The sequence below is a fragment of the Eptatretus burgeri genome, chromosome 9 (genome assembly GCF_056783735.1).
Source record: "Eptatretus burgeri isolate ZD-2024b chromosome 9, Ebu_testis_v1, whole genome shotgun sequence".
NCBI classification, from domain to species: domain Eukaryota; kingdom Metazoa; phylum Chordata; class Myxini; order Myxiniformes; family Myxinidae; genus Eptatretus; species Eptatretus burgeri.
In genome coordinates this window covers 51084483-51103804 of record NC_140969.1, presented here as the reverse complement: position 1 = coordinate 51103804, position 19322 = coordinate 51084483, and the positions used below count along the sequence as shown (strand labels likewise).

The 19322-nt window shown below is 43.7% G+C and overlaps 1 protein-coding gene across 6 annotated transcripts in view; it reads right to left on the bottom strand.

Annotated features, from left to right (window-relative positions):
* Nucleotides 1–4027: 4027 nt before the first annotated feature.
* LOC147020118 (regulator of G protein signaling 20-like) overlaps nt 4028–19322 on the bottom strand; it is a 195137-nt gene continuing 179842 nt past the window's right edge. For all 6 annotated transcript variants that reach the window (XM_085895147.1, XM_085895146.1, XM_085895144.1 and 3 more), the window contains one exon: nt 4028–5226. In XM_085895147.1, coding sequence (XP_085751273.1) covers nt 5038–5226 — 189 coding nt within the window. In that variant the 3' untranslated portion in view covers nt 4028–5037. The remainder of the gene's footprint in view (nt 5227–19322) is intronic.

Sequence of the window (19322 nt, the reverse complement as noted above, 5' to 3'; positions counted from 1 at the left end):
TGTGGGAAAACATCGGAAGACGGACGTCGGTCTTTTGCCAAGTTCTTTCTTTTCTGCTCGACTCGCCTCTTCTGATGGCCGGGAAGAACAATCGCAAAGAGCTGATGTAGATTTTCGACATTTGTGAGTTTCCCACGATATGACAACTTGCATTCAGAACATTGTGCAGCTTGCTCGAGTGTACCGGCAGATCTTCCCCCAGACTGCACAGCCGTACTCAGCAAATGATAAGGTAGGAGTGCCAGTCCTGCTGGTAGCAAGCTTTGCTCTCCCGCTAGTGTTCTACACCTTTGAGTGGAATGCATTCCGCATGACCCAAGGAAACACCAATTAGATATATTGGGGATCTGCACTTTTTTCCTAGTTGATTCCATTCCACACTATATTCAATCTCTTACGAGCCTGTGTGTTCAAATTGGGGGGGGGGGGCAACAACAAAAAAAGAAAAGAACAGAGAGCCAATGCCATCTTGGGCTTGATAGCTGTTATGTACAGAACAATGGAAGAGCATTTGACCTTGGCCTACTCAACATTATATATGTGCTATCTTTATAAGACGACCCATTTTAATGTCCGAAAGCAGAATGTTTGTACAACAGCAAGACCAAAAAAGTCCACATTTTTCATTGTAAATTATCAAATATGAGAAAAAGATAAAATCACGTTTGAAATATATATATATATATATATATATATATATATATATATATATATATATATATATTGTTGCGGGTCGGTGGCGAGAACGACTGCCAGGTGGGGGATGTTACGCCGTCTCCCACCAGACTCCCTAGAATTGTAGGCCATCGCTCGGATCACTCCGCGAGCCGGCAGGTCATCTAACTGACCGTGGATGCCAATATCTCAACCGCTTCGCGTAGGGTCTATTTGTCTAAAACCAATTTACCTAATTAACTATGCTATTTCGACTACCAGGAAAACCACTCCCTCGGCACGTCTTGCTCAAACCAGGTCATTCTACTGACTGCGGTAGCGTTCCAACCACCGACTACCAACTCTGGTTCAGGTTCCCCCGAGCGGAAACTGCCAAAGCCGTGCCGGCTGGAATGAACGGATTATCGGGGATGAAACCCCGCTTATACTCAGACCCAGACCATGCTAGACCAATGTAAGAAGGGACAGAAACGGACTGGGAACATTTCTAATAAATTTATTAACAGTAAATAAAGACAAAGGCAAGACTTCACGTGAATAAGCAAGCAGGGAAATATTTACAATAAGCAAAAACACTTACTCGGTTCATTTTAAAGACGGGCCCACAAGCAGACACACACACACAAAAAGAAAAGAAACCCCAGAGTCTTCATTTGACCCTCGCAGCCATGAAGAGAGACAAGCTGGGGGTCAGAGTTCGGTGGGTACCTGGTCGTAGGAGGGAAAGCGTGCTCTGTAGTGCGGCACATGCCAAAGGTCGTTGGTTTGGTCCCAGTCGCACATGTGGGACTCGTGGCTTGTGGCAGAGCTCGCGTGGCGAATAGTCAGGGTCCACAGAACTCCTCTCCCCGTAACAGCCACCGTGAAGAACAAACCAGACTGCTCACAGCCACCATGAACAAAAAAAACTGCCTGACCCAACCACCATGAAAACTCTTCCTTACTCAGAGAGTCTCGGAGATATATCTCCTCCCACCACGGGGAGGGGCTCTTGGCGAAAAACGCCTCGCTATCTGCCCCTCATTGGATAGGGTCCTACGGCCCACCTTTCTGGGGTGGGGCCTTGGCCCCTGCCGGGAAACCCCAACTGCTCTTTCCATGCAACGTCAAACTTGATGAGTAACAGTATAATGCTGTAACGGCCCCTCCCAGGAAACCCCAGCCAGTCGTACACACGGGCCCACACTCGACGAGTAACAGTATTAACGTTGCAAAGGTACATTGGTGGTGCAGCCGGTTGGCGGTGGATCGTGATGGGCCGAGGGGTCATGCAGATGGCTTGTTGGTTATTAGATGTAAAGATTTAATAACCAAACTAAAAGAAGTTGCAACGCACGTTTTTTATTCTCCCACTAGACAAAAGGAAAGGGATCTGACTACACATGTACTTAACAGGATAACTGACTTTTGGGACCTGTATGTTGAATGTAAATGGTTTCCAGATCTGTAACAATATATATATATATATATATATATATATATATATATATATATATATATATATACATATATATACATATATATACATACATACATATATATACATACATACATATACATACATACATATATATACATACATATGTATATATACATACATATATATATATATATATATATATATACATACATACATATATACATACATATGTATATATACATACATATATATATATATATACATACATATATATACATACATATGTATACATACATATATATACATACATATGTATACATACATATATATACATACATATATATACATACATACATATATATACATATACATATATATATATATATATATACATACATATACATACATATATCTACACATACATACATATATATCTACACATGCATATATATATATATATATATATATATATATATATATATATATATATATATATATATATATATATACATATATTCCATCATTTAGCACCTCTGGGTGTCCATAATGGAAACTGCAGCATTAGGCAGTTTATCCAATCTTGCTGTGGAAGCTCCACAGCATATACACGATGCTTGACCTAAACACACATGGGAACACGGTTAAAATACAGTCTGTAATTAATACTTTTGTGAAACTCACCATTAATGACCAAAGGAAAGGTGGCTTAAAGGTCCCTTACCAAGTACAATTCAACTCCCCCTTCCCACCCACCACCAAAAATTATCTCAGAATTTCAGAGAGAGATTAAATTTAGATGAGGATTGAACCCAGACCCACATAGCTCAAAGCAGCAATTTGAAGGTGTATTCAATAATACTAAATTCCAACTTTGACCTGATTGAAGACCAAAAAATACATAAAGCTAGCAGTTTGTACAATTCTTCACTTCATTGCACCCTATTGGGAAGACAGCTCAGCTTAGGTGGATGGCTTGGGATCTTAGGGTCCTGAGTTTGAGTCCTGCTTTCCACTGAATTGACACCAGGTGGGGTTGACTCAGCCCGTCATCCTTCCGAAGTAGGCAAAATGAGTACCAGTGACAGCGGCACAACTGCACCCCAACAAAATGATAGCTACCCAGCAGCCAAGCTGCCATACGCAAGAAGGAGGAAGATGGCTTTCGCACCAAGAGCTCCACTCATCAATGGAGTTTGAAAGTTATCATGGGGTGTAGTGTCGAGTGCTGTGGTGGCATTCTTTTGAGGCCAAACAACGACCTTCGTGAATATGCTTTGGGATAAACTTTGGGTTATGTTCATGTTTCCAAACTCAAGTTCACTTCCATTCCATAAGGACTGTGAAGTCACTTTGATGTGGCACTCCTTGCTCAGCCTTCCTTATGCTGTTTTTCAAAAGGCAAAAGAACAGATTTTATACACAGAAATAAATGTACAAAATTAGCAACTGCACACAGAGCTGGCGAGATTCCTGTGGAATTCCGCAGTTCCAAATGAAAGAGAGAGAGAGGAGAGAGAATTTTGGATCCAAATAAAATTCTTGGAAAAAACAGAGTGCAAGTGAGGCAAATAAAACCACATTTACTTACTTAAAGATCGAGTGATATGCTTTGAGACAATAAAATTGGTCATTCCAAAAACCACGTCAAAAGGAATTTACTATGACCACATTTTTGTTCGGTTGATTCCAATCCAAAAACAACATCCAGTGGATGTGGATAAAAATAAACCTTGGGAGATGTCCTTGGAAACTGCCAGGGAGATCTGGAACAACCTCACTAAAGGCCTGCCTCATTCAATGAACGAGCAATCTTAGAGGAGTTGTGCTCATCACAGACTTTGGGCTGGAAAGAAGAAGCAAAAAAAAAAATACAAAACCCTTATCAAAACGATTGTGCTTTACTTGCAGTTTAGAATAGACACCAGAAGATAGTTCTTTTCTTGTAAATTTTTTTTTTTGCACAATGTACAAGCAGTGCTTACAATCCTAGCAGACAGCGCAACATTCATTCTATTTAGACTTCAAAAATATTTACAGATAAAACCCGAAAAAGTGCTTTGCAAACACTGGGCCGGCCGTGCGAGTCAACGGCATGCCATCGAGTTCCTCCTCAAAGCAAAACAATCATCCCAGTGGCTCGAGGGAGACGCAGGGATTTGTTTTGTCAATACAAGGGAAAGAACCCTGGCAAAATCAAACTTATGCAAATGACTGACCATCAACTAAACAAAAGCTGTCCATAGGTTTGCCGTTACCAACGAAACAGACGTGCTGTACACATTGTCAATAAACTAAAGATTGTTTTTTGAACACGTTTTGTTTATTGCTCATAATTTAGGTAGATTTCCTGAAAACAGCATGGTAACATAATAAAGAAACCAAAACATAACAATAACCGTGGGTTATGGGAACAAAAAAAACAACAAAAAAAAAGACCAAAAAAAAAAAAAAACAAGCAATTAGAAGTACTATATTGCATAGAAACAATGATCAAGATGAATAAAACATGTATGATAAAGCAGATTTATAAAGACATTGTAAACTGTTTAAAGCAATAAATAATCTTTCACATTGAAATCTCCTTATTCTGATATAAACTTGCAAGTGAAGGTGCCGTACATACCCAGACGTCTGATATACATACATTTTATTTTTTATTTAAAAATGAGCATTTTTATAACATCCATTTCTCTGAAGGCTTTGCCTCTGAGGCCATTTAAAAAATACTTTTGCAATAGCACACAATCTAGCACATGTAGCAGCATGACGCCCAAACCAAAAACAAACAAACAAACGAAATAATAAACCAAACAAAACATACGCCCATGTGGTACCAAAATATGTTCAAGTAATAAAGTAAAAAAGGGCCTGAGAATATTACTTTTCTTCCATAGGGCACCATGCCGTCAATGCGTAACAAGAAACTTCTTCTTCAGGAGTCTTCACGATTCAGCAATAGGTTCTTGGAGACTCGCCAATAAAGCCTTGTATACAGAGGAACTGAGGAACCGTGGATACGAGTCTCTGTGCATAAGGGTGTAGATCTGCATTTGGGCATCATCGAAGGCTTGCACCGTCGGCTCCGCCATGCTCCGGTTTATAACCTCACGCACTCTCGAATCCAGGCTCACCTGTGTTTAAAAATAAAAATAAAAAATAAAATAAAGTCACGTCGATCAAGTCATTGCACTCTTTGCACCACAATAAATGATCGACTTGCAATTTTTGTGCACGTGCAAATTATTTTGAGCATGGCACCATGATACTACTACCTTATAAAGCTTTGTTCCTGATGTTAAAGGACAGAGCCCACTAGGTGGCTGAAAATAATCGTGGCATGGAGAAAACCCAGACGCTTGGCCATGTGCAAGGACAACTTTCATACGACTTATAGCTCGATCGTCAAACCTCCATGAACATTAATAAGCAGCAAAACAAATTATGTTTGATGAAAAAGTCAGAACATTCGTTCTTAATTTTTCTTTTGTACACAAAGCCTCGGCTCATGGAAGAGCAAAGAGAAAGAGGTTAAAATGGTAACATGGTGACGGGCAGTATGGGAAAATGGGGGGGGGGGGGTAGTGAGTCAGTGGGGCCACAGTTGCACACAAGCAAGGCAATGTACAAACAGGAAAAGAAAGAGAGACGGGTAGGAAGCACAGTAACTCACAGGGGGTTGGGTTGATATGGTTAGTGTGGGTAGAAAAGATCACCGTGGGAGGACATAATGGTGGTGCACCACCTATCTGCTTGAAGCTCTGGAGGGAAGAGTGTGATTGAACAATCTCCATTTAAAATGGAAATTTTTTAAGTGTTAAGTGCAAAAAGCACTGTCAAGCCCTTGTATGCAACACAATTACGAAAATGTCTACATTATCCTCTGTAATTGAGCTTCGTCTGATTTCTCTCTCTGTTGTGCCCACGCCAAGCAGACATCATTATGACTAGTTTCCAAACCTGTATCCTCTTTCGTAACCAGAGTGTATATTAGATCCAAACTTAAGTGCCTAAACAGCATGTGCAGGCAAAACAGAGAAGTTAAACAGTTCCGAAGAAACACAAAAAGATGAAGTGAAACAAACACTTCTTTAAAACAAAGTTTAACCAATTCACCAAAATCATTTTAAAGCTTAAATACACAAATATATATATATATATATATATATATATATATATATATATATATATATATATATATATATATATATATATATATATATTGTTGTGGTTGACGAAATTCGCAAACCACCATTCAGGTCCCGTAGGTGAGATATCTCTGTAAGTATATGTGTAGTTAGCCCCAAACCCGTTGTTTAGAGGGAATAAATATCATTCATTCGGGCTGCGACCCTTTTAGATAGCCGTTTTTCTGTTCTATCTTTATTTTGGACCAACCGCCATTACTACCACCACAACCACCACCACCGCATCTCGACAACCACAGCCACCTTCTCCAGAACCGCCTTCACAACATCCACCTTCTCCACAACCGCTTTCACACACCAACCACCAACCGCAACGCCGCTTCACAACAACAGCAACGCCAACAGCCACGACCTTTACCGTCACAACTCGCCCTCGCAACCATCGCATCACCGCCATTCCCGCGCCGCTTGTGGGCACCGATACTGGACTCGTACAGGGCGCGCACCGAGCAGCGGGTGCAAAAACACCAGCCTTTCCGAGAAATCGGATCAAGAATGATTCACGCCCACTTCTGTTCCGTCCTATCAGCGAGCGTGGGGCGATTTGGCCCCGCCTCCAGGCGCGTCGGAGTATAATCGCTATATGCAGATTCACGGATCAAGAATGATTCACGCCCACTTTTCCTCCGTCCAATGGGGGAGCGTGGCTCCGCCCCCGAGCCGTTCCTGATCCAAAAATCTGCATATGATTTCTCCTGTCGGACTATAAAGCGCCGAGCGCGGGGCGAATTTAGAAGGGAGTTGAGGAAGGGTTGAGAAGAGGGAAGAGTTGGAGAGTTGTGGCGGCGAAATCAGTCGAGAGAGTGTCTGTCGGGGTCCGGAGAGTCTGGAGAAGCCAAGGAGCTTTGTGGAGGTCTGCGCTCGTGTCAGAGTCGGGGAGCTGCAGAGAGGGGAGGCCGGGAACGCGGTCGAGGTCGCAGTGGAGTCGGTCGTCGCGGGACCCAAGCAAGCCAGATATCCTCTTCCCCCCCCCCGAGCATCAACAACCCCCCCCCCTGTTTCCCCCCGCGCTGAGATAGTGTGAGAAGGGGGCCCCGCTCCCACCCCATTCCAGGCAGTGCCAGCGAGGCCCGCGGAGTCGGGGCGCCGCCGCCATTTTGCGGCTCATCACCAGACGGGTAGGCTCGACGCGGTCTCGGCCCCAGGCCCGTCTGCCCCCTTGTATTTGAGGGTGGCCCCTTTTTCTTTTGCTTTGGAGTATATGTGTTGTCGGCGCCGTCTGTGAAGTAAAACTGTGTAAGTGTTGCCGTGTGCTCGCGTAGTCGGTAGTAGATCTGCATTGTGTTTCTTTTGTTGCAATTGCTTTTGGTGTGTAATTGTTGTTTCTTCTTTTGTTACATTTGCTTTTGGTGCATAATTGTGGTAATTGTATATGTGTGCTTTCCGTTTGCCGCGGAATAAATGTGCCTTATGTTGAACTGTTTTCCCGTTTCGCTTCGTCTTTTCTTTTATTGAATCTCCATCTTACTTCACGTAAAGGGTTGGTCGTGGGCTAAATACGCCCAATAATTAATCGGAACCGTCGAGGTTGATGATAACACCGCTCGGTTATCCCGATAGTACGGAACGGGTCGCTTAAAGTGGCCCGTGTCCGAAGTCGACCTGCGGCGAAGTGCGATCGCCCGGTCTACCCTCCGTGTGGGTACTTAGGTAGGTCGAATTTGGCGAACAACCCTATTCCACGCGGGGGGCCGATTGGCATGATCGTGGTGAGGCCGAAAGGCCCACCCATGACTAGTTCCCGGCGTTAGTCCGAGAGGGTCACGACGGGATTGTCCGTCCGGTGGGCGACGTGCCGCGATTCGAGTTACGTGGCCGCTCGCACGCCGGCGGGCGCGAATCCGCAACAATATATATATATATATATATATATATATATATATATATATATATATATATATATATATATATATATATATATATATATATATATATATATATATATATATATATATATATATATACATACACACATATCGCAATTATAAATGTCAGTCTGTAGCACACAAATGCTTGGCAGAACCATATGAATAGATGTTTTGACTTAGTTTTGCCTCTACTTTGCTGCTGGGCAAGCAAGTCAATAGCAGGACCAAATATGATCTAAACATTTCCTGTGGAGCATTGTGGGATTTGCTGTAAACTGCACAATTTAATGTTCAGTGAGTTGAGCATGTACAAGAAGTATGAAGCATTCTTGTGCGCATTGAAAGCTTTGATAACGAGCAAGTCAGGAATACAAATGTTGGAAGCATGGCTTTGTGAATGTCTTGCAAGCAATAAATTAGGAGGAGGTAAAATAATCAGCCTCTCCCAGTGAAACAAGTATGTACAGCCTCGCTGGTATGGTGCAGTCACTGATGGAGTTCTTTTTTTAAAATATTTATACACTGTCAAGGCTCGTATAAGAGCCAACACAGAAACGCACAGCAAGGAGAGCAAGAGACAAGAGGGGCAGGAAAGAGAAGGAAAAAACTGTGGGGAACAGAAATATTAGATCTGTGGAAGGGAGAGGGACAGGGTGGGGAACATGGGGTATACAAGATGGACACCACAGGAACTTTCAGGTCGTCACACAACAGGGAGCATTTGGGAAGGAAGGCAGGGAATTTGACGGAGGTGGGATTGGGGTGGATTAACGGGGGGAGAAAAGATCATGGTTTTCGATGGGGGAAGATGACAGATGGTGGTGAACAGCTGTTTTGAAGACCTGGAGGGAAGAGTGGGATTGAAGAGAGTGTAGGAGTTTGTTCCAAAGGTGGGGAAAGAGGAATGAAAAGGTGAAGGTGAGCAGTGATTCTTGATTTTGGTAGTTTTACCACATTTTGGTAGTTGGTGATGGACTTTGAGAACCCTGAGGAAATATGGGGGGGTTACCAGAAGCAACTCCACCACCGAGAAAGGTGAGAGGCGGGAGCACCAGCACAGGAGGGAGAACAGTACTGCGGATGAAAGCTTGACGGTCCTTTCAGAGAGCCATAGTGTGAGTGTGAGATTCGTCAGGATTGAAAGACATGTTCCACGTGTTGGACAAGTTTGTGCTTATATCTTCAAAACAGCTGTTCACCACCATTTATGTCTGCAAAACAGCTGTTCACCACCATCTCTTCTCTTCCCCCATCCAAAACCACTGTCTTTTCCACCCCAGCTAATCCACTCGAAACCCGACTCCTTCAATTTCCCTGCTTTCCTTCCTGAAAGTCCCTGGTGTGAAAGGACCTGAAAGATTATTATTTTACCTCCTCCAAATTTAAAATATCTGTTGTTCTTCCTCTGTTCCAATCGGTTCTTCTGACAACATGCTTGTCAAAGTAGACATCTCTCTGGCTGCTATTAGAGAACCACCTCAGTGCCGTCGAGTCTGGCATTTTACTCAGGCTGACGTGGCAGGGACTTCAAGCAGCCATCAAACTTCGAGACTGGTCTCCCATCGTTATTTTCACCAACATAAACTCGTCCTGGGAATTCTTCAAAGAAACTTGCTCTCCCTCAAGCAAAGATTTATCTCCTCTCCTCTTCAGTTGTCCTACCCTTCCTCCCGCCCTTGGTACACTGAAGCTTGTGTCGAGGCAGTTGTCCTGAAACAACTTGCCTTTGCCTCATGGAAAGCAAACACAACTGAGGGTAACCTCAATTACTTCAACAAAGCTCAGAGCAAGTGTATGTCGACCCTCAGGAGAGCCAGAAAACAACATATTTCTAATTTCAAGTCTGAACTCTCAAAACTTCTCTCCCTCCTCCAAATCCTGGAGGCATCCAGTCAAGCGTGTTTCTGGTGTATGTTCCACCTCGATCTCCACCATTACCGGAAATGGCTGCACAGCTGACACCGCGCATGAAAAGGCTGAATGCCTAAACTCCGTGTTTCCTTCTCAATCATGTGTCCTAAACCCATTGCCTTCTGTACCCACTTGACCAAGTCGCACCCAGCTGTCCATGGACTCTTCTGACAAAGTGGAGATATGTCGAGGGATATGGCTCCGATTTCATGTCTGGCATTGAGTACGTCCATCAATTGTTGGGAGAGCAGAATGAGCATATCCAGGGTAGAGAGACATGGTCCGAAACCAAATTTATGATAGGAAATCAAGACATTGGAGAAGAGGAAGGATTTAATGTCTGAAGTGATGATGGATTCCATAACCTTATTGATGATGAGAAGAAGGCCGATTGGTCTGGAGTTGCAGGGATCTGTTTTTGCACCTTTTTTAATGCAGAGGAGTAATGTTTGCTGATTTCCAAGCAGTTGGTAGATGACCTTGAGCAAATGAGAGGGTGCATAGAACAGAGAAAGGGAGAGCAAGAGCAGCAGAGTAGGTTTTTAGGACACGTGTGCTGATGCCGTCTGGACCTGTTGCAGAATCCGAGTCGAGATTTGACAGCAAACTCTCCACCTTGTCAGGAGAAAAGGACACAGTGTCGAGGAACAGCGGGTGTGACTGGGTAAGGTGGGTACAGAAAGCTATGGGTTTGGGACAAGATTTAGAAGCAAACACGGAGATTAGGCATTCAGCCTTTTCATGTGCGGTGTCAGCTGTGCGGCCATTTGAGGTAAAGGCGCTGTCACACCTTGACGTTTTAGCCAGCAATGGCAACGTATAAAAATGTATGTAAAACGTTGGCGTACGCTGAAATTGATTTTTTTTTTTAAGTTTTGGACGCATTTACAACGAGTTGGACGTATGCATAACGTATTAGTCACGTACACTGAACGTTTTAATCACATATAGATAACTTATACCAACGAATGCTTAGCCTGTTGTCGGCGTTCACAACCTATGCCCAATGATAGTCTAACGTATGCATAGCGCGCTGCACATATCGCTGACGATCACGTGGCGTAGCCTGTTTAAAAGCTACCGCTCGCCGATTCAAATCATAACCGCCTGAGAATTGGAAGTGTCAACATCGCAGTCACACCTTGACGATTTATCCAGCGTTTGCCGACCTATGAAAAATTTGTCTAAAACGCTGGCACACGTCGAATACGTTATGGGTAAGTTTGGTTTCCATGAAGAGCACGCTGAAAAACGATGAAGTACGCCGTCATATTTCGTGGTACGTCCCGTACGTCGTGAAATTTCAAGCATGCTGAAAATTTTACGACGTACTCGCCGTATGGCTCACACGTTCCGCTACGCTGGGAATAAGTTGTAGGCACGATATGCGATCGTTGACACACGTCGACACAAGTTCCTTGAAAGTTACTCATAAGTCGAAACACGTCGAGGTAATGTTTAGGATACCTGAAACTCATTTTCTCCGTCAAGGCACATTTTCTTTTTTCTCCTTGGCTCCAAGCAGGCACGTGACGAAATATCTGAAGTTGTTGTTGCTGTTGTTGTTTTTTTTTTTTTTTTTAGTCTATCACGAATTTTAAAATATATTCGGACATTTGCTTTTTAAGTTTCGACGTCGACGTGACAATATCCTCAAACAGAAAATATTCACAGAGGAGAAACTAAGAATAAGACATGAGCAAACTGAAGAGGCAATCGGACGTGATGTAACGGCACGTGACGAAATATCGGAAGTTATTGTTTTTTTTAACGCTGCCAATATGCCATTATACGGTAGCTGTAAATTATAAACACGTTCAGTAAGTTATGTGGTCGTCCGGAAGTCGTCAATCAAATACGTCTACATACGTCAATATGCGTTGGAGATACGTTACACATAGGTTCAAAGCACGTTCCTCATAGGTTAGAAATAAGTTTCGGGTATGCTAAACATTACCTCGACGTGTTTCGACTTATGAGTAACTTACAAGTAACGTGTGTCGACGTGTGTCAACGATCGCGTAACGTGCCTACAACTTATGGCCAGCGTAGCGGAGCGTGTGAGTCATACGCTGGCATACGTCGTAAAATTTCAAGCATGCAAAAATTTGAGGACAACCACAAAGTACAACGATGAAAGCCAGCGTACTACGACGTATGGCAGTGTTTTTCAGCGTGCTCTTAATGTATACAAACTTACCCATAACGTATTCGACGTGTGCCAACGTTTTAGACAAATTTTTCATAAATCGGCATACACTGGCTAAATCGTCAAGGTGTGACAGGGCCTTTAGGGAGGGGATGAAGGGGAACATACACCAGGAACAGACTTAACTAGACGCCAACAGGATTTGGAGGAGGGAGACAGGTTTGGGAGTTCAGACTTGAGATTATAAAGATGTTATATCCTGTCTCTCCTGAGGGTAGGCACACACTTGTTACAAGCTTTGTGGAAAGAACTGAGATTGCCTTCAGTTGGATTAGCCTTCCATGAGGCGAAGGCAAGTTGTTTCAGGACAACTGCCTCGCCACAAGCTTCTGCGTACCATGGGTGGGAGGAAGGATACTGCAACTGAAGATGAGATGGGATAAATCTGTGTATGAGAGAGAGCAAGTTTCTATGAAAGAATTCCAAGGACGAGTTGATGTCAGAGGAAGTAGAGATGGGAGACCAGGTTTGACGTCTCGAGGTTTCATGGCTGCTTGAAGACCCTGCCAGTCAGCCTGAATGAAATGCCACACTCGACAGCGCTGAGGTGGTTCTCCAATACCATCCAGAGAGATGTCTACTTTGACAAGCAGGTCGTCAGATGAACCGATTGGAGCGGAGGAAGAACAGCAGATATTTTCAGGTCAAAATCAGATCTAAAAGAGATGGAGTACCGTTGGTTGAGATCAGGGTCGGGAAATTGACAGATCGAGTCAGTCCCAATGAGCCACAGAAATATTTTGCTGAAGTGTCATGGCAGGTGAGAGAGGTACCCACACCTAGCTTTGCTAGGTGCATAATTTGCCGCGGGATCGTCCCCCTAACGGGAGCCCCTAATGGGAGCCAATGGGAATGATGACAGTTGACATCACCACATATGAAGAAGAGATAGTTGGGATGAGAGGATAAATGTTGGTCCATGTGTTCGGAGAGTGAGATGTAAATAGAGTCATCACTGTTTGGTAGATAGTACAACACACATATAAACATGAGGTGGGAGTGGAGGGCAAGCCATAGCCAGAGGTTAGCCTGAGGGTATGGGGGAGAGAGGGCAGTGCATAGCGAGTGAGGAATAGTACTTGATGAAGAGAGCAACTCCTCCACCAGGACGAGGCTCAGGGCTGTCATTCCATAGGAGGGAGTAACCAGGGAGAGATCCTCAGGAGTCTGAGATGTCTTGGAGGAGGAAAGTTTCTGTGAGGCAGATTATGTCTGGTTTGTCAGTGGCAACCTGTATGGAAAGATCTGTCAGGTTTGAGCAAAGGCCCCAGATGTTTCAAGTCCACACTGTTAAGGAAGATGGAGGGGGAGAAGGTTTTGGGTGCAGGGGAGGGGTAGGGGAGGGTCGGATGAGAGATGAAAGGAGAGTTATTGAAAGGGCATGGGGGATTGCAGAAGAGCTTGGGGAGAGGGCCAGATGAGGAGGAGAAAAGGCTTGGTGATGATGGGTTTAGGTACAGTGGGGAATAATAAGAGAGGGGGCAGAGGGCAGTTGAAGATTGGATGAGGTGGAGTGATGAGGTGGAAGAGAGAGGGAGGGGGAAGGAGGCACCTTTGTGGATGTGAGGGGGGCACCTTTGGGGAAGGGGAGTGAGGGATAAGATTGGAGGAAGAAGGGTGAGAGGGGAGAGTTGAGTGAGAAGGGTGAGGGTGGCGTTTTTGAGAAAGTGAGAGGGATGTTTGGAGGGGGAAGAATGTGAAGGTTGCTTTGCGAGGGAGGGGAGATGACAGCAGGCATGGCCAAGGTGCAGGAGGGGGATGGGAGAGGTGGGGAGAGGGGAAGAATGAGACTTTGTAGAGGTATGGTGAAGAAGAAGGGAGCAGGAAGGGGGAGTTACAATCTTCAATCTTAAGCAGGAGGAGGAAGAAGGGGAGGTGTACTGAGAGGAAGGAAGGAGCATGTTTGTGGTGATGAGTGTACCAATTGAGAGAGTGAGATATGTGTTCGGTTAGAATGGAGACGGCAGATATATATATATATATATATATATATATATATATATATATATATATATATATATATACACACACACACACACACACACACACACACACACACACACACACACACACACACACACACACACACACACACACACACACACACGACATGGTGGGAAGGGGTTTGAAGACACGGGGTTAGGAAAGGGAGGGGGAGGGTTAAGGATTTGAAGTCACATTTCACATGATGTGAAATCTCCGCAAGTCCCCATTCATGTGAATGTATGCATGTATACATATATATATATATATATATATATATATATATATATATATATATATATATATATATATATATATATATATATATATATATATATATATATTTTAAGGAGCTTCCACCCAAAGAAAAACACTACATTGACTCCGCTAATTTGAGCAAAAAAATGCGAGAGCAGACCTGGTCTCAGGCAACACAAATATTGGTACCCTTGTAGTTTTTTTTCAAAGAATGCACCGTTTCTTCCAGAAAATTGTTGAAATGAAAAATCTTTTGGTATCGACATATGTATTTCTTTGGTTTGCAGTGAAACAAAACAAAAAAAGCTGAAAAAATAAATAAATCTCAGCTCATGCCACACAGAAATTCTAAAATGTCCCGGACAATATTATTGGTACTATTAAGAAGTTGTTTGAAATAATTACATTTCAAACAGGTGATTCTAATTTACTTTGGAATTTAATTCACCTGTGGTGAATTGCAGGTGCCTGCAATATAAAAATCACTCATTCAACCAGTTTGAATAGAAAAGGAGTCATTCTGCTGTTTTGTGTCACTGTGTGCACCACAATGAGCATGGAGAAAAGAAAGAAAACCAGAGACTTGTCTGAAGAGGTCAGACACAAGATCGTGCACAAGCATGGACAATCTCAAGGCTGCACGTCCATCTCCAGAGACCGTGATGTTCATGTGTCCATCGTACGCAATTTTATCAGGAAGTTTAAGGCCCATGGCACTGTAGCCAACCTCCCTGGACGTGGCTACAATAGAAAACTTAATCGAAGATTGAAGCAAAGGATTGTTCGAATGGTGGAGAAAGCACCTCCATCAACTACCAAAGATATTCAAGCTGACCTTCAGACACAAGGTACGACAGTTTAAACTCTCACCATCCGTCGCCAACTCGATGAATGGGGGTTCTAAGGTAGGAGACCAACGAGGACTCCACTGCTGAGAGAGAGACATAAGGAAGCCGACTGGAGTTTGACAAAACACACCTGAAAAAGCCAAAATCCTTCTGGGAAAATGTCCTGTGGACAGACGAGACCAAATTTGAGCTTTTTGGGAAAGCACATTATCTCAATGTTTACAGAAAACGAAGTTAAGCCTTCAAAGAAAAGAACACCTTCCCTACAGTCAAACATGGAGGATGTTCAGTGATGTTTTGGGGTTGCTGTGCTGCCTCTAGCACTGGGTACCTTGAATGTGTGCATGACTTCATTAAATCAGGAGATTACCAAGGCATTTTAGAGCGCAATGTTCAACCCAGGGTCAGAAAGCTGGGCCTCCATCGAAGGTCATGGGTCTTGCAGCAGGACAATAAACCTAAACACACTTCAAAAAGCACCCAGGAATGGTTAAAGACAAAATGCTGGACTGTTCTGGCCAGCAATGAGTGGCCAGCAATGAGTCCAGATCTAAATCCGATTGAACACCTGTGGGGAGATCTGAAAACAGCAGTTGGGAAAAGGCACCCTTCAAATCTGGGAGAACTGGAGCAGTTTGCATAAGAAGAGTGGGCCAAACTGCCAGTAGAGAAGTGTAGGAAGCTCATCCATATCTATCGGAAGCGCTCGACTGCAGTTATTTTGTCCAAAGGCTGTGCTACCAAATATTAAGTCGAAGGTGTCAATAATTTTGTCAATGTCATTTCCTTTTATTTTCTGATTGAAAAGGATATATTAAGTTCTGAATCAAAAACAAAGGTTCTGTCATATTAACAGTGAAATAAAGAATTGTGGAGACCAAATACTTTTGTGCATTTCAACATATTTTGGAATAAAATTGTGAGTTACGTGAAAAAAGTGCAAGGGTGGCAATATTTTTGGCCATGACTGTATATGTATGTATGTATGTATGTATGTATGTATGTATGTATGCATATATATATATATATATATATATATATATATATATATATATATATATATATATATATATATATATATATATATATATATATATATATATATCGATATTCATCCATCCATTCATTGGGACCATATTCTGTGCAGAGCGTTGGTGCTACCTAAATAGTCTCCTTGGCTATTGGGCACAATCTTGGACGGGTCGCCACTCCGACACAATATACCAGCATGCTGGCACTCATTTTGCCGACCTCGGAAGGATGACGGGCCAAGTTCACCCCACCTGGTATTAATTCAACAGCTGAGCAAGACTTGAACTCAGGACCCGAGGATCCCAAACCCACCACCCTAACCGTTAAGCCAACACCTGGCACACATATTTTGATTTATATATATATATATATATATATATATATATATATATATATATATATATATATATATATATATATATATATATATATACATATATACATATATATATATATACATATATATATACATATACATATATATATATATATATATATATATATATACATATATATATACATACATACATACATACATACATACATACATACATACATACATACATATATATATATATATATATATATATATATATATATATATATATATATATATATATATATATATATATATATATATTTATTTATATATATATATATATATATATATATATATATATATATATATATATATATATATATATATATATATATATATCTCCTGGTGTTGGCGTAGTGGTTAAGGAAGCGGCTTGGGATCCAAAAGGTCCTGAGTTCAAGCCCCGTTGGGCGCTTGAATTAATACACACCAGGAGGTTGACTCAGCCTGTCATCCTTCCGAGGTCAGCGAAATGAGTACCAGTATACTGGGCCGGTGTATACCCCAGTTAAAATAGGTGTACCATATCCCTGCGTTGTAAGAGGCGACCAGGGTTGCATCAGGAAGGGCATCCGGCATAAAACATGTGCCAAATCACTATGCGGATCATACGGATGATCCGCTGTGGCGACCCCTAATGGGAGCAGCCGAAAGACGAAGAAGAAGATATATATATATATATATATATATATATATATATATATATATATATATATATATATATATATATATATATATATATATATATATATATATTTTTTTTTTTTTTTGCGGGCCGGGGGTCGGGTGAGAAGACCACAAGGGGAGGGAAGCTATCTCGGCTCCCACCAGACTCCCCGGAATTGTAGGCAGTCGCACACGGATAATTCCATGACGCGGCGGGTCGCTAACCGACCATGGACGCCAATAACTCAACCGTGTGACTTAGGGTCTTCCCGTCTATGGGTTAACTGGGTTATCTAATTAATCACGTGATTTAATTACTGGGGAACATGCCGTCGGTACGCCTTATCCAAACTGGATCACTTCACCGGATTGGATGCAGCTGAGCGACACTGCCAAGGAGGTACCGGCTAAAAGGAAGGGATCGTTGGGAATAAAGTCCTGCCTAAGCTAGGATTCGGACCATGCTGGATCAATGAAAGAAAAGACAAAAACAAGCTGGGAACATTTCTAACAATAATATATTTACAATGGGGTGAGGAAAGGTATGTGGTACAGTGAAGAGGTTTCTTGGGGTGTGTTGTGTCGGAAAAGAAAGAAATGAGAGAAGTGCGGCAATATTACAAGCAACTTACAAAAGTGGACACAGAGAAGACTTAACACGAAATAATAAACTTCTGCAATCTTATCTTACAGCGATAGACGCCAGGACAACACATGCACGCACACGCACGCACACGCACGCGCACGCACGCGCGCGCACACACCGATGAAGAGAAGTTATTGAAGCAAGAAGGGAGAGGAGTTGAGGCTATGGTCTCTCGGTCCCTTGTACAATTGATTGTGCGAACGCGCCACCAATACGTTTGGGGGGCTGCTGCCTGGTGCAATACCTCAATGACAGCTGGTGCGTCATCTCTCGCTTTGTGGGGCTTCGCGCAGCTAGCGTCGAGACGCAACCATCAGCGTGAAGGAGGGACTTGAGCCGGGAGGGCGGAGTCCAGGCGATGACGACAGGAGGGCGGAGTCCAGGCGATGACGACAGGAGGGCGGAGTCCAGGCGATGACGACAGGAGGGCGGAGTCCAGGCGATGACGACAGGAGGGCGGAGTCCAGGCGATGACGACAGGAGGGCGGAGTCCAGGCGATGACGACAGGAGGGCGGAGTCCAGGCGATGACGACAGGAGGGCGGAGTCCAGGCGATGACGACAGGAGGGCGGAGTCCAGGCGATGACGACAGGAGGGCGGAGTCCAGGCGATGACGGCAGGAGGGCGGAGTCCAGGCGATGACGGCAGGAGGGCGGAGTCCAGGCGATGACGACAGGAGGGCGGAGTCCAGGCGATGACGACAGGAGGGCGGAGTCCAGGCGATGACGACAGGAGGGCGGAGTCCAGGCGATGACGACAGGAGGGCGTCGTCCAGGCGATGACGACAGGAGGGCGTCGTCCAGGCGATGACGAAAGGAGGGCGGAGTCCAGGCGATGACGACAGGAGGGCGGAGTCCAGGCGATGACGACAGGAGGGCGGAGTCCAGGCGATGAAGAAGTGCAGCGTATGTGGGAGACAAACAAGGGAAGAGAGAGAGAGAGCGAACGGCCCCGCTCCGACCTTTATAGGCCCCGCAGCGCAGGGCGGGGAGACACCCCAAAGTGATGCGTCATCACCCAAATCAGGCACTCTGATTGGCCCCAGCCCCCCGTGCGGTCTGGCCGCGATGGTCAGAAGCAGCAACATTCCTCTTCCGGCAAGGTGGCCACAAGCTATGAAAATGTCTCGCTCTGACCTCACGACATGATATGAATCGCCCACACCGAACTCCGCATCATGAATTGCCTTGCAAGAACCCCCCAGGCCGTGCCCTGACGACCG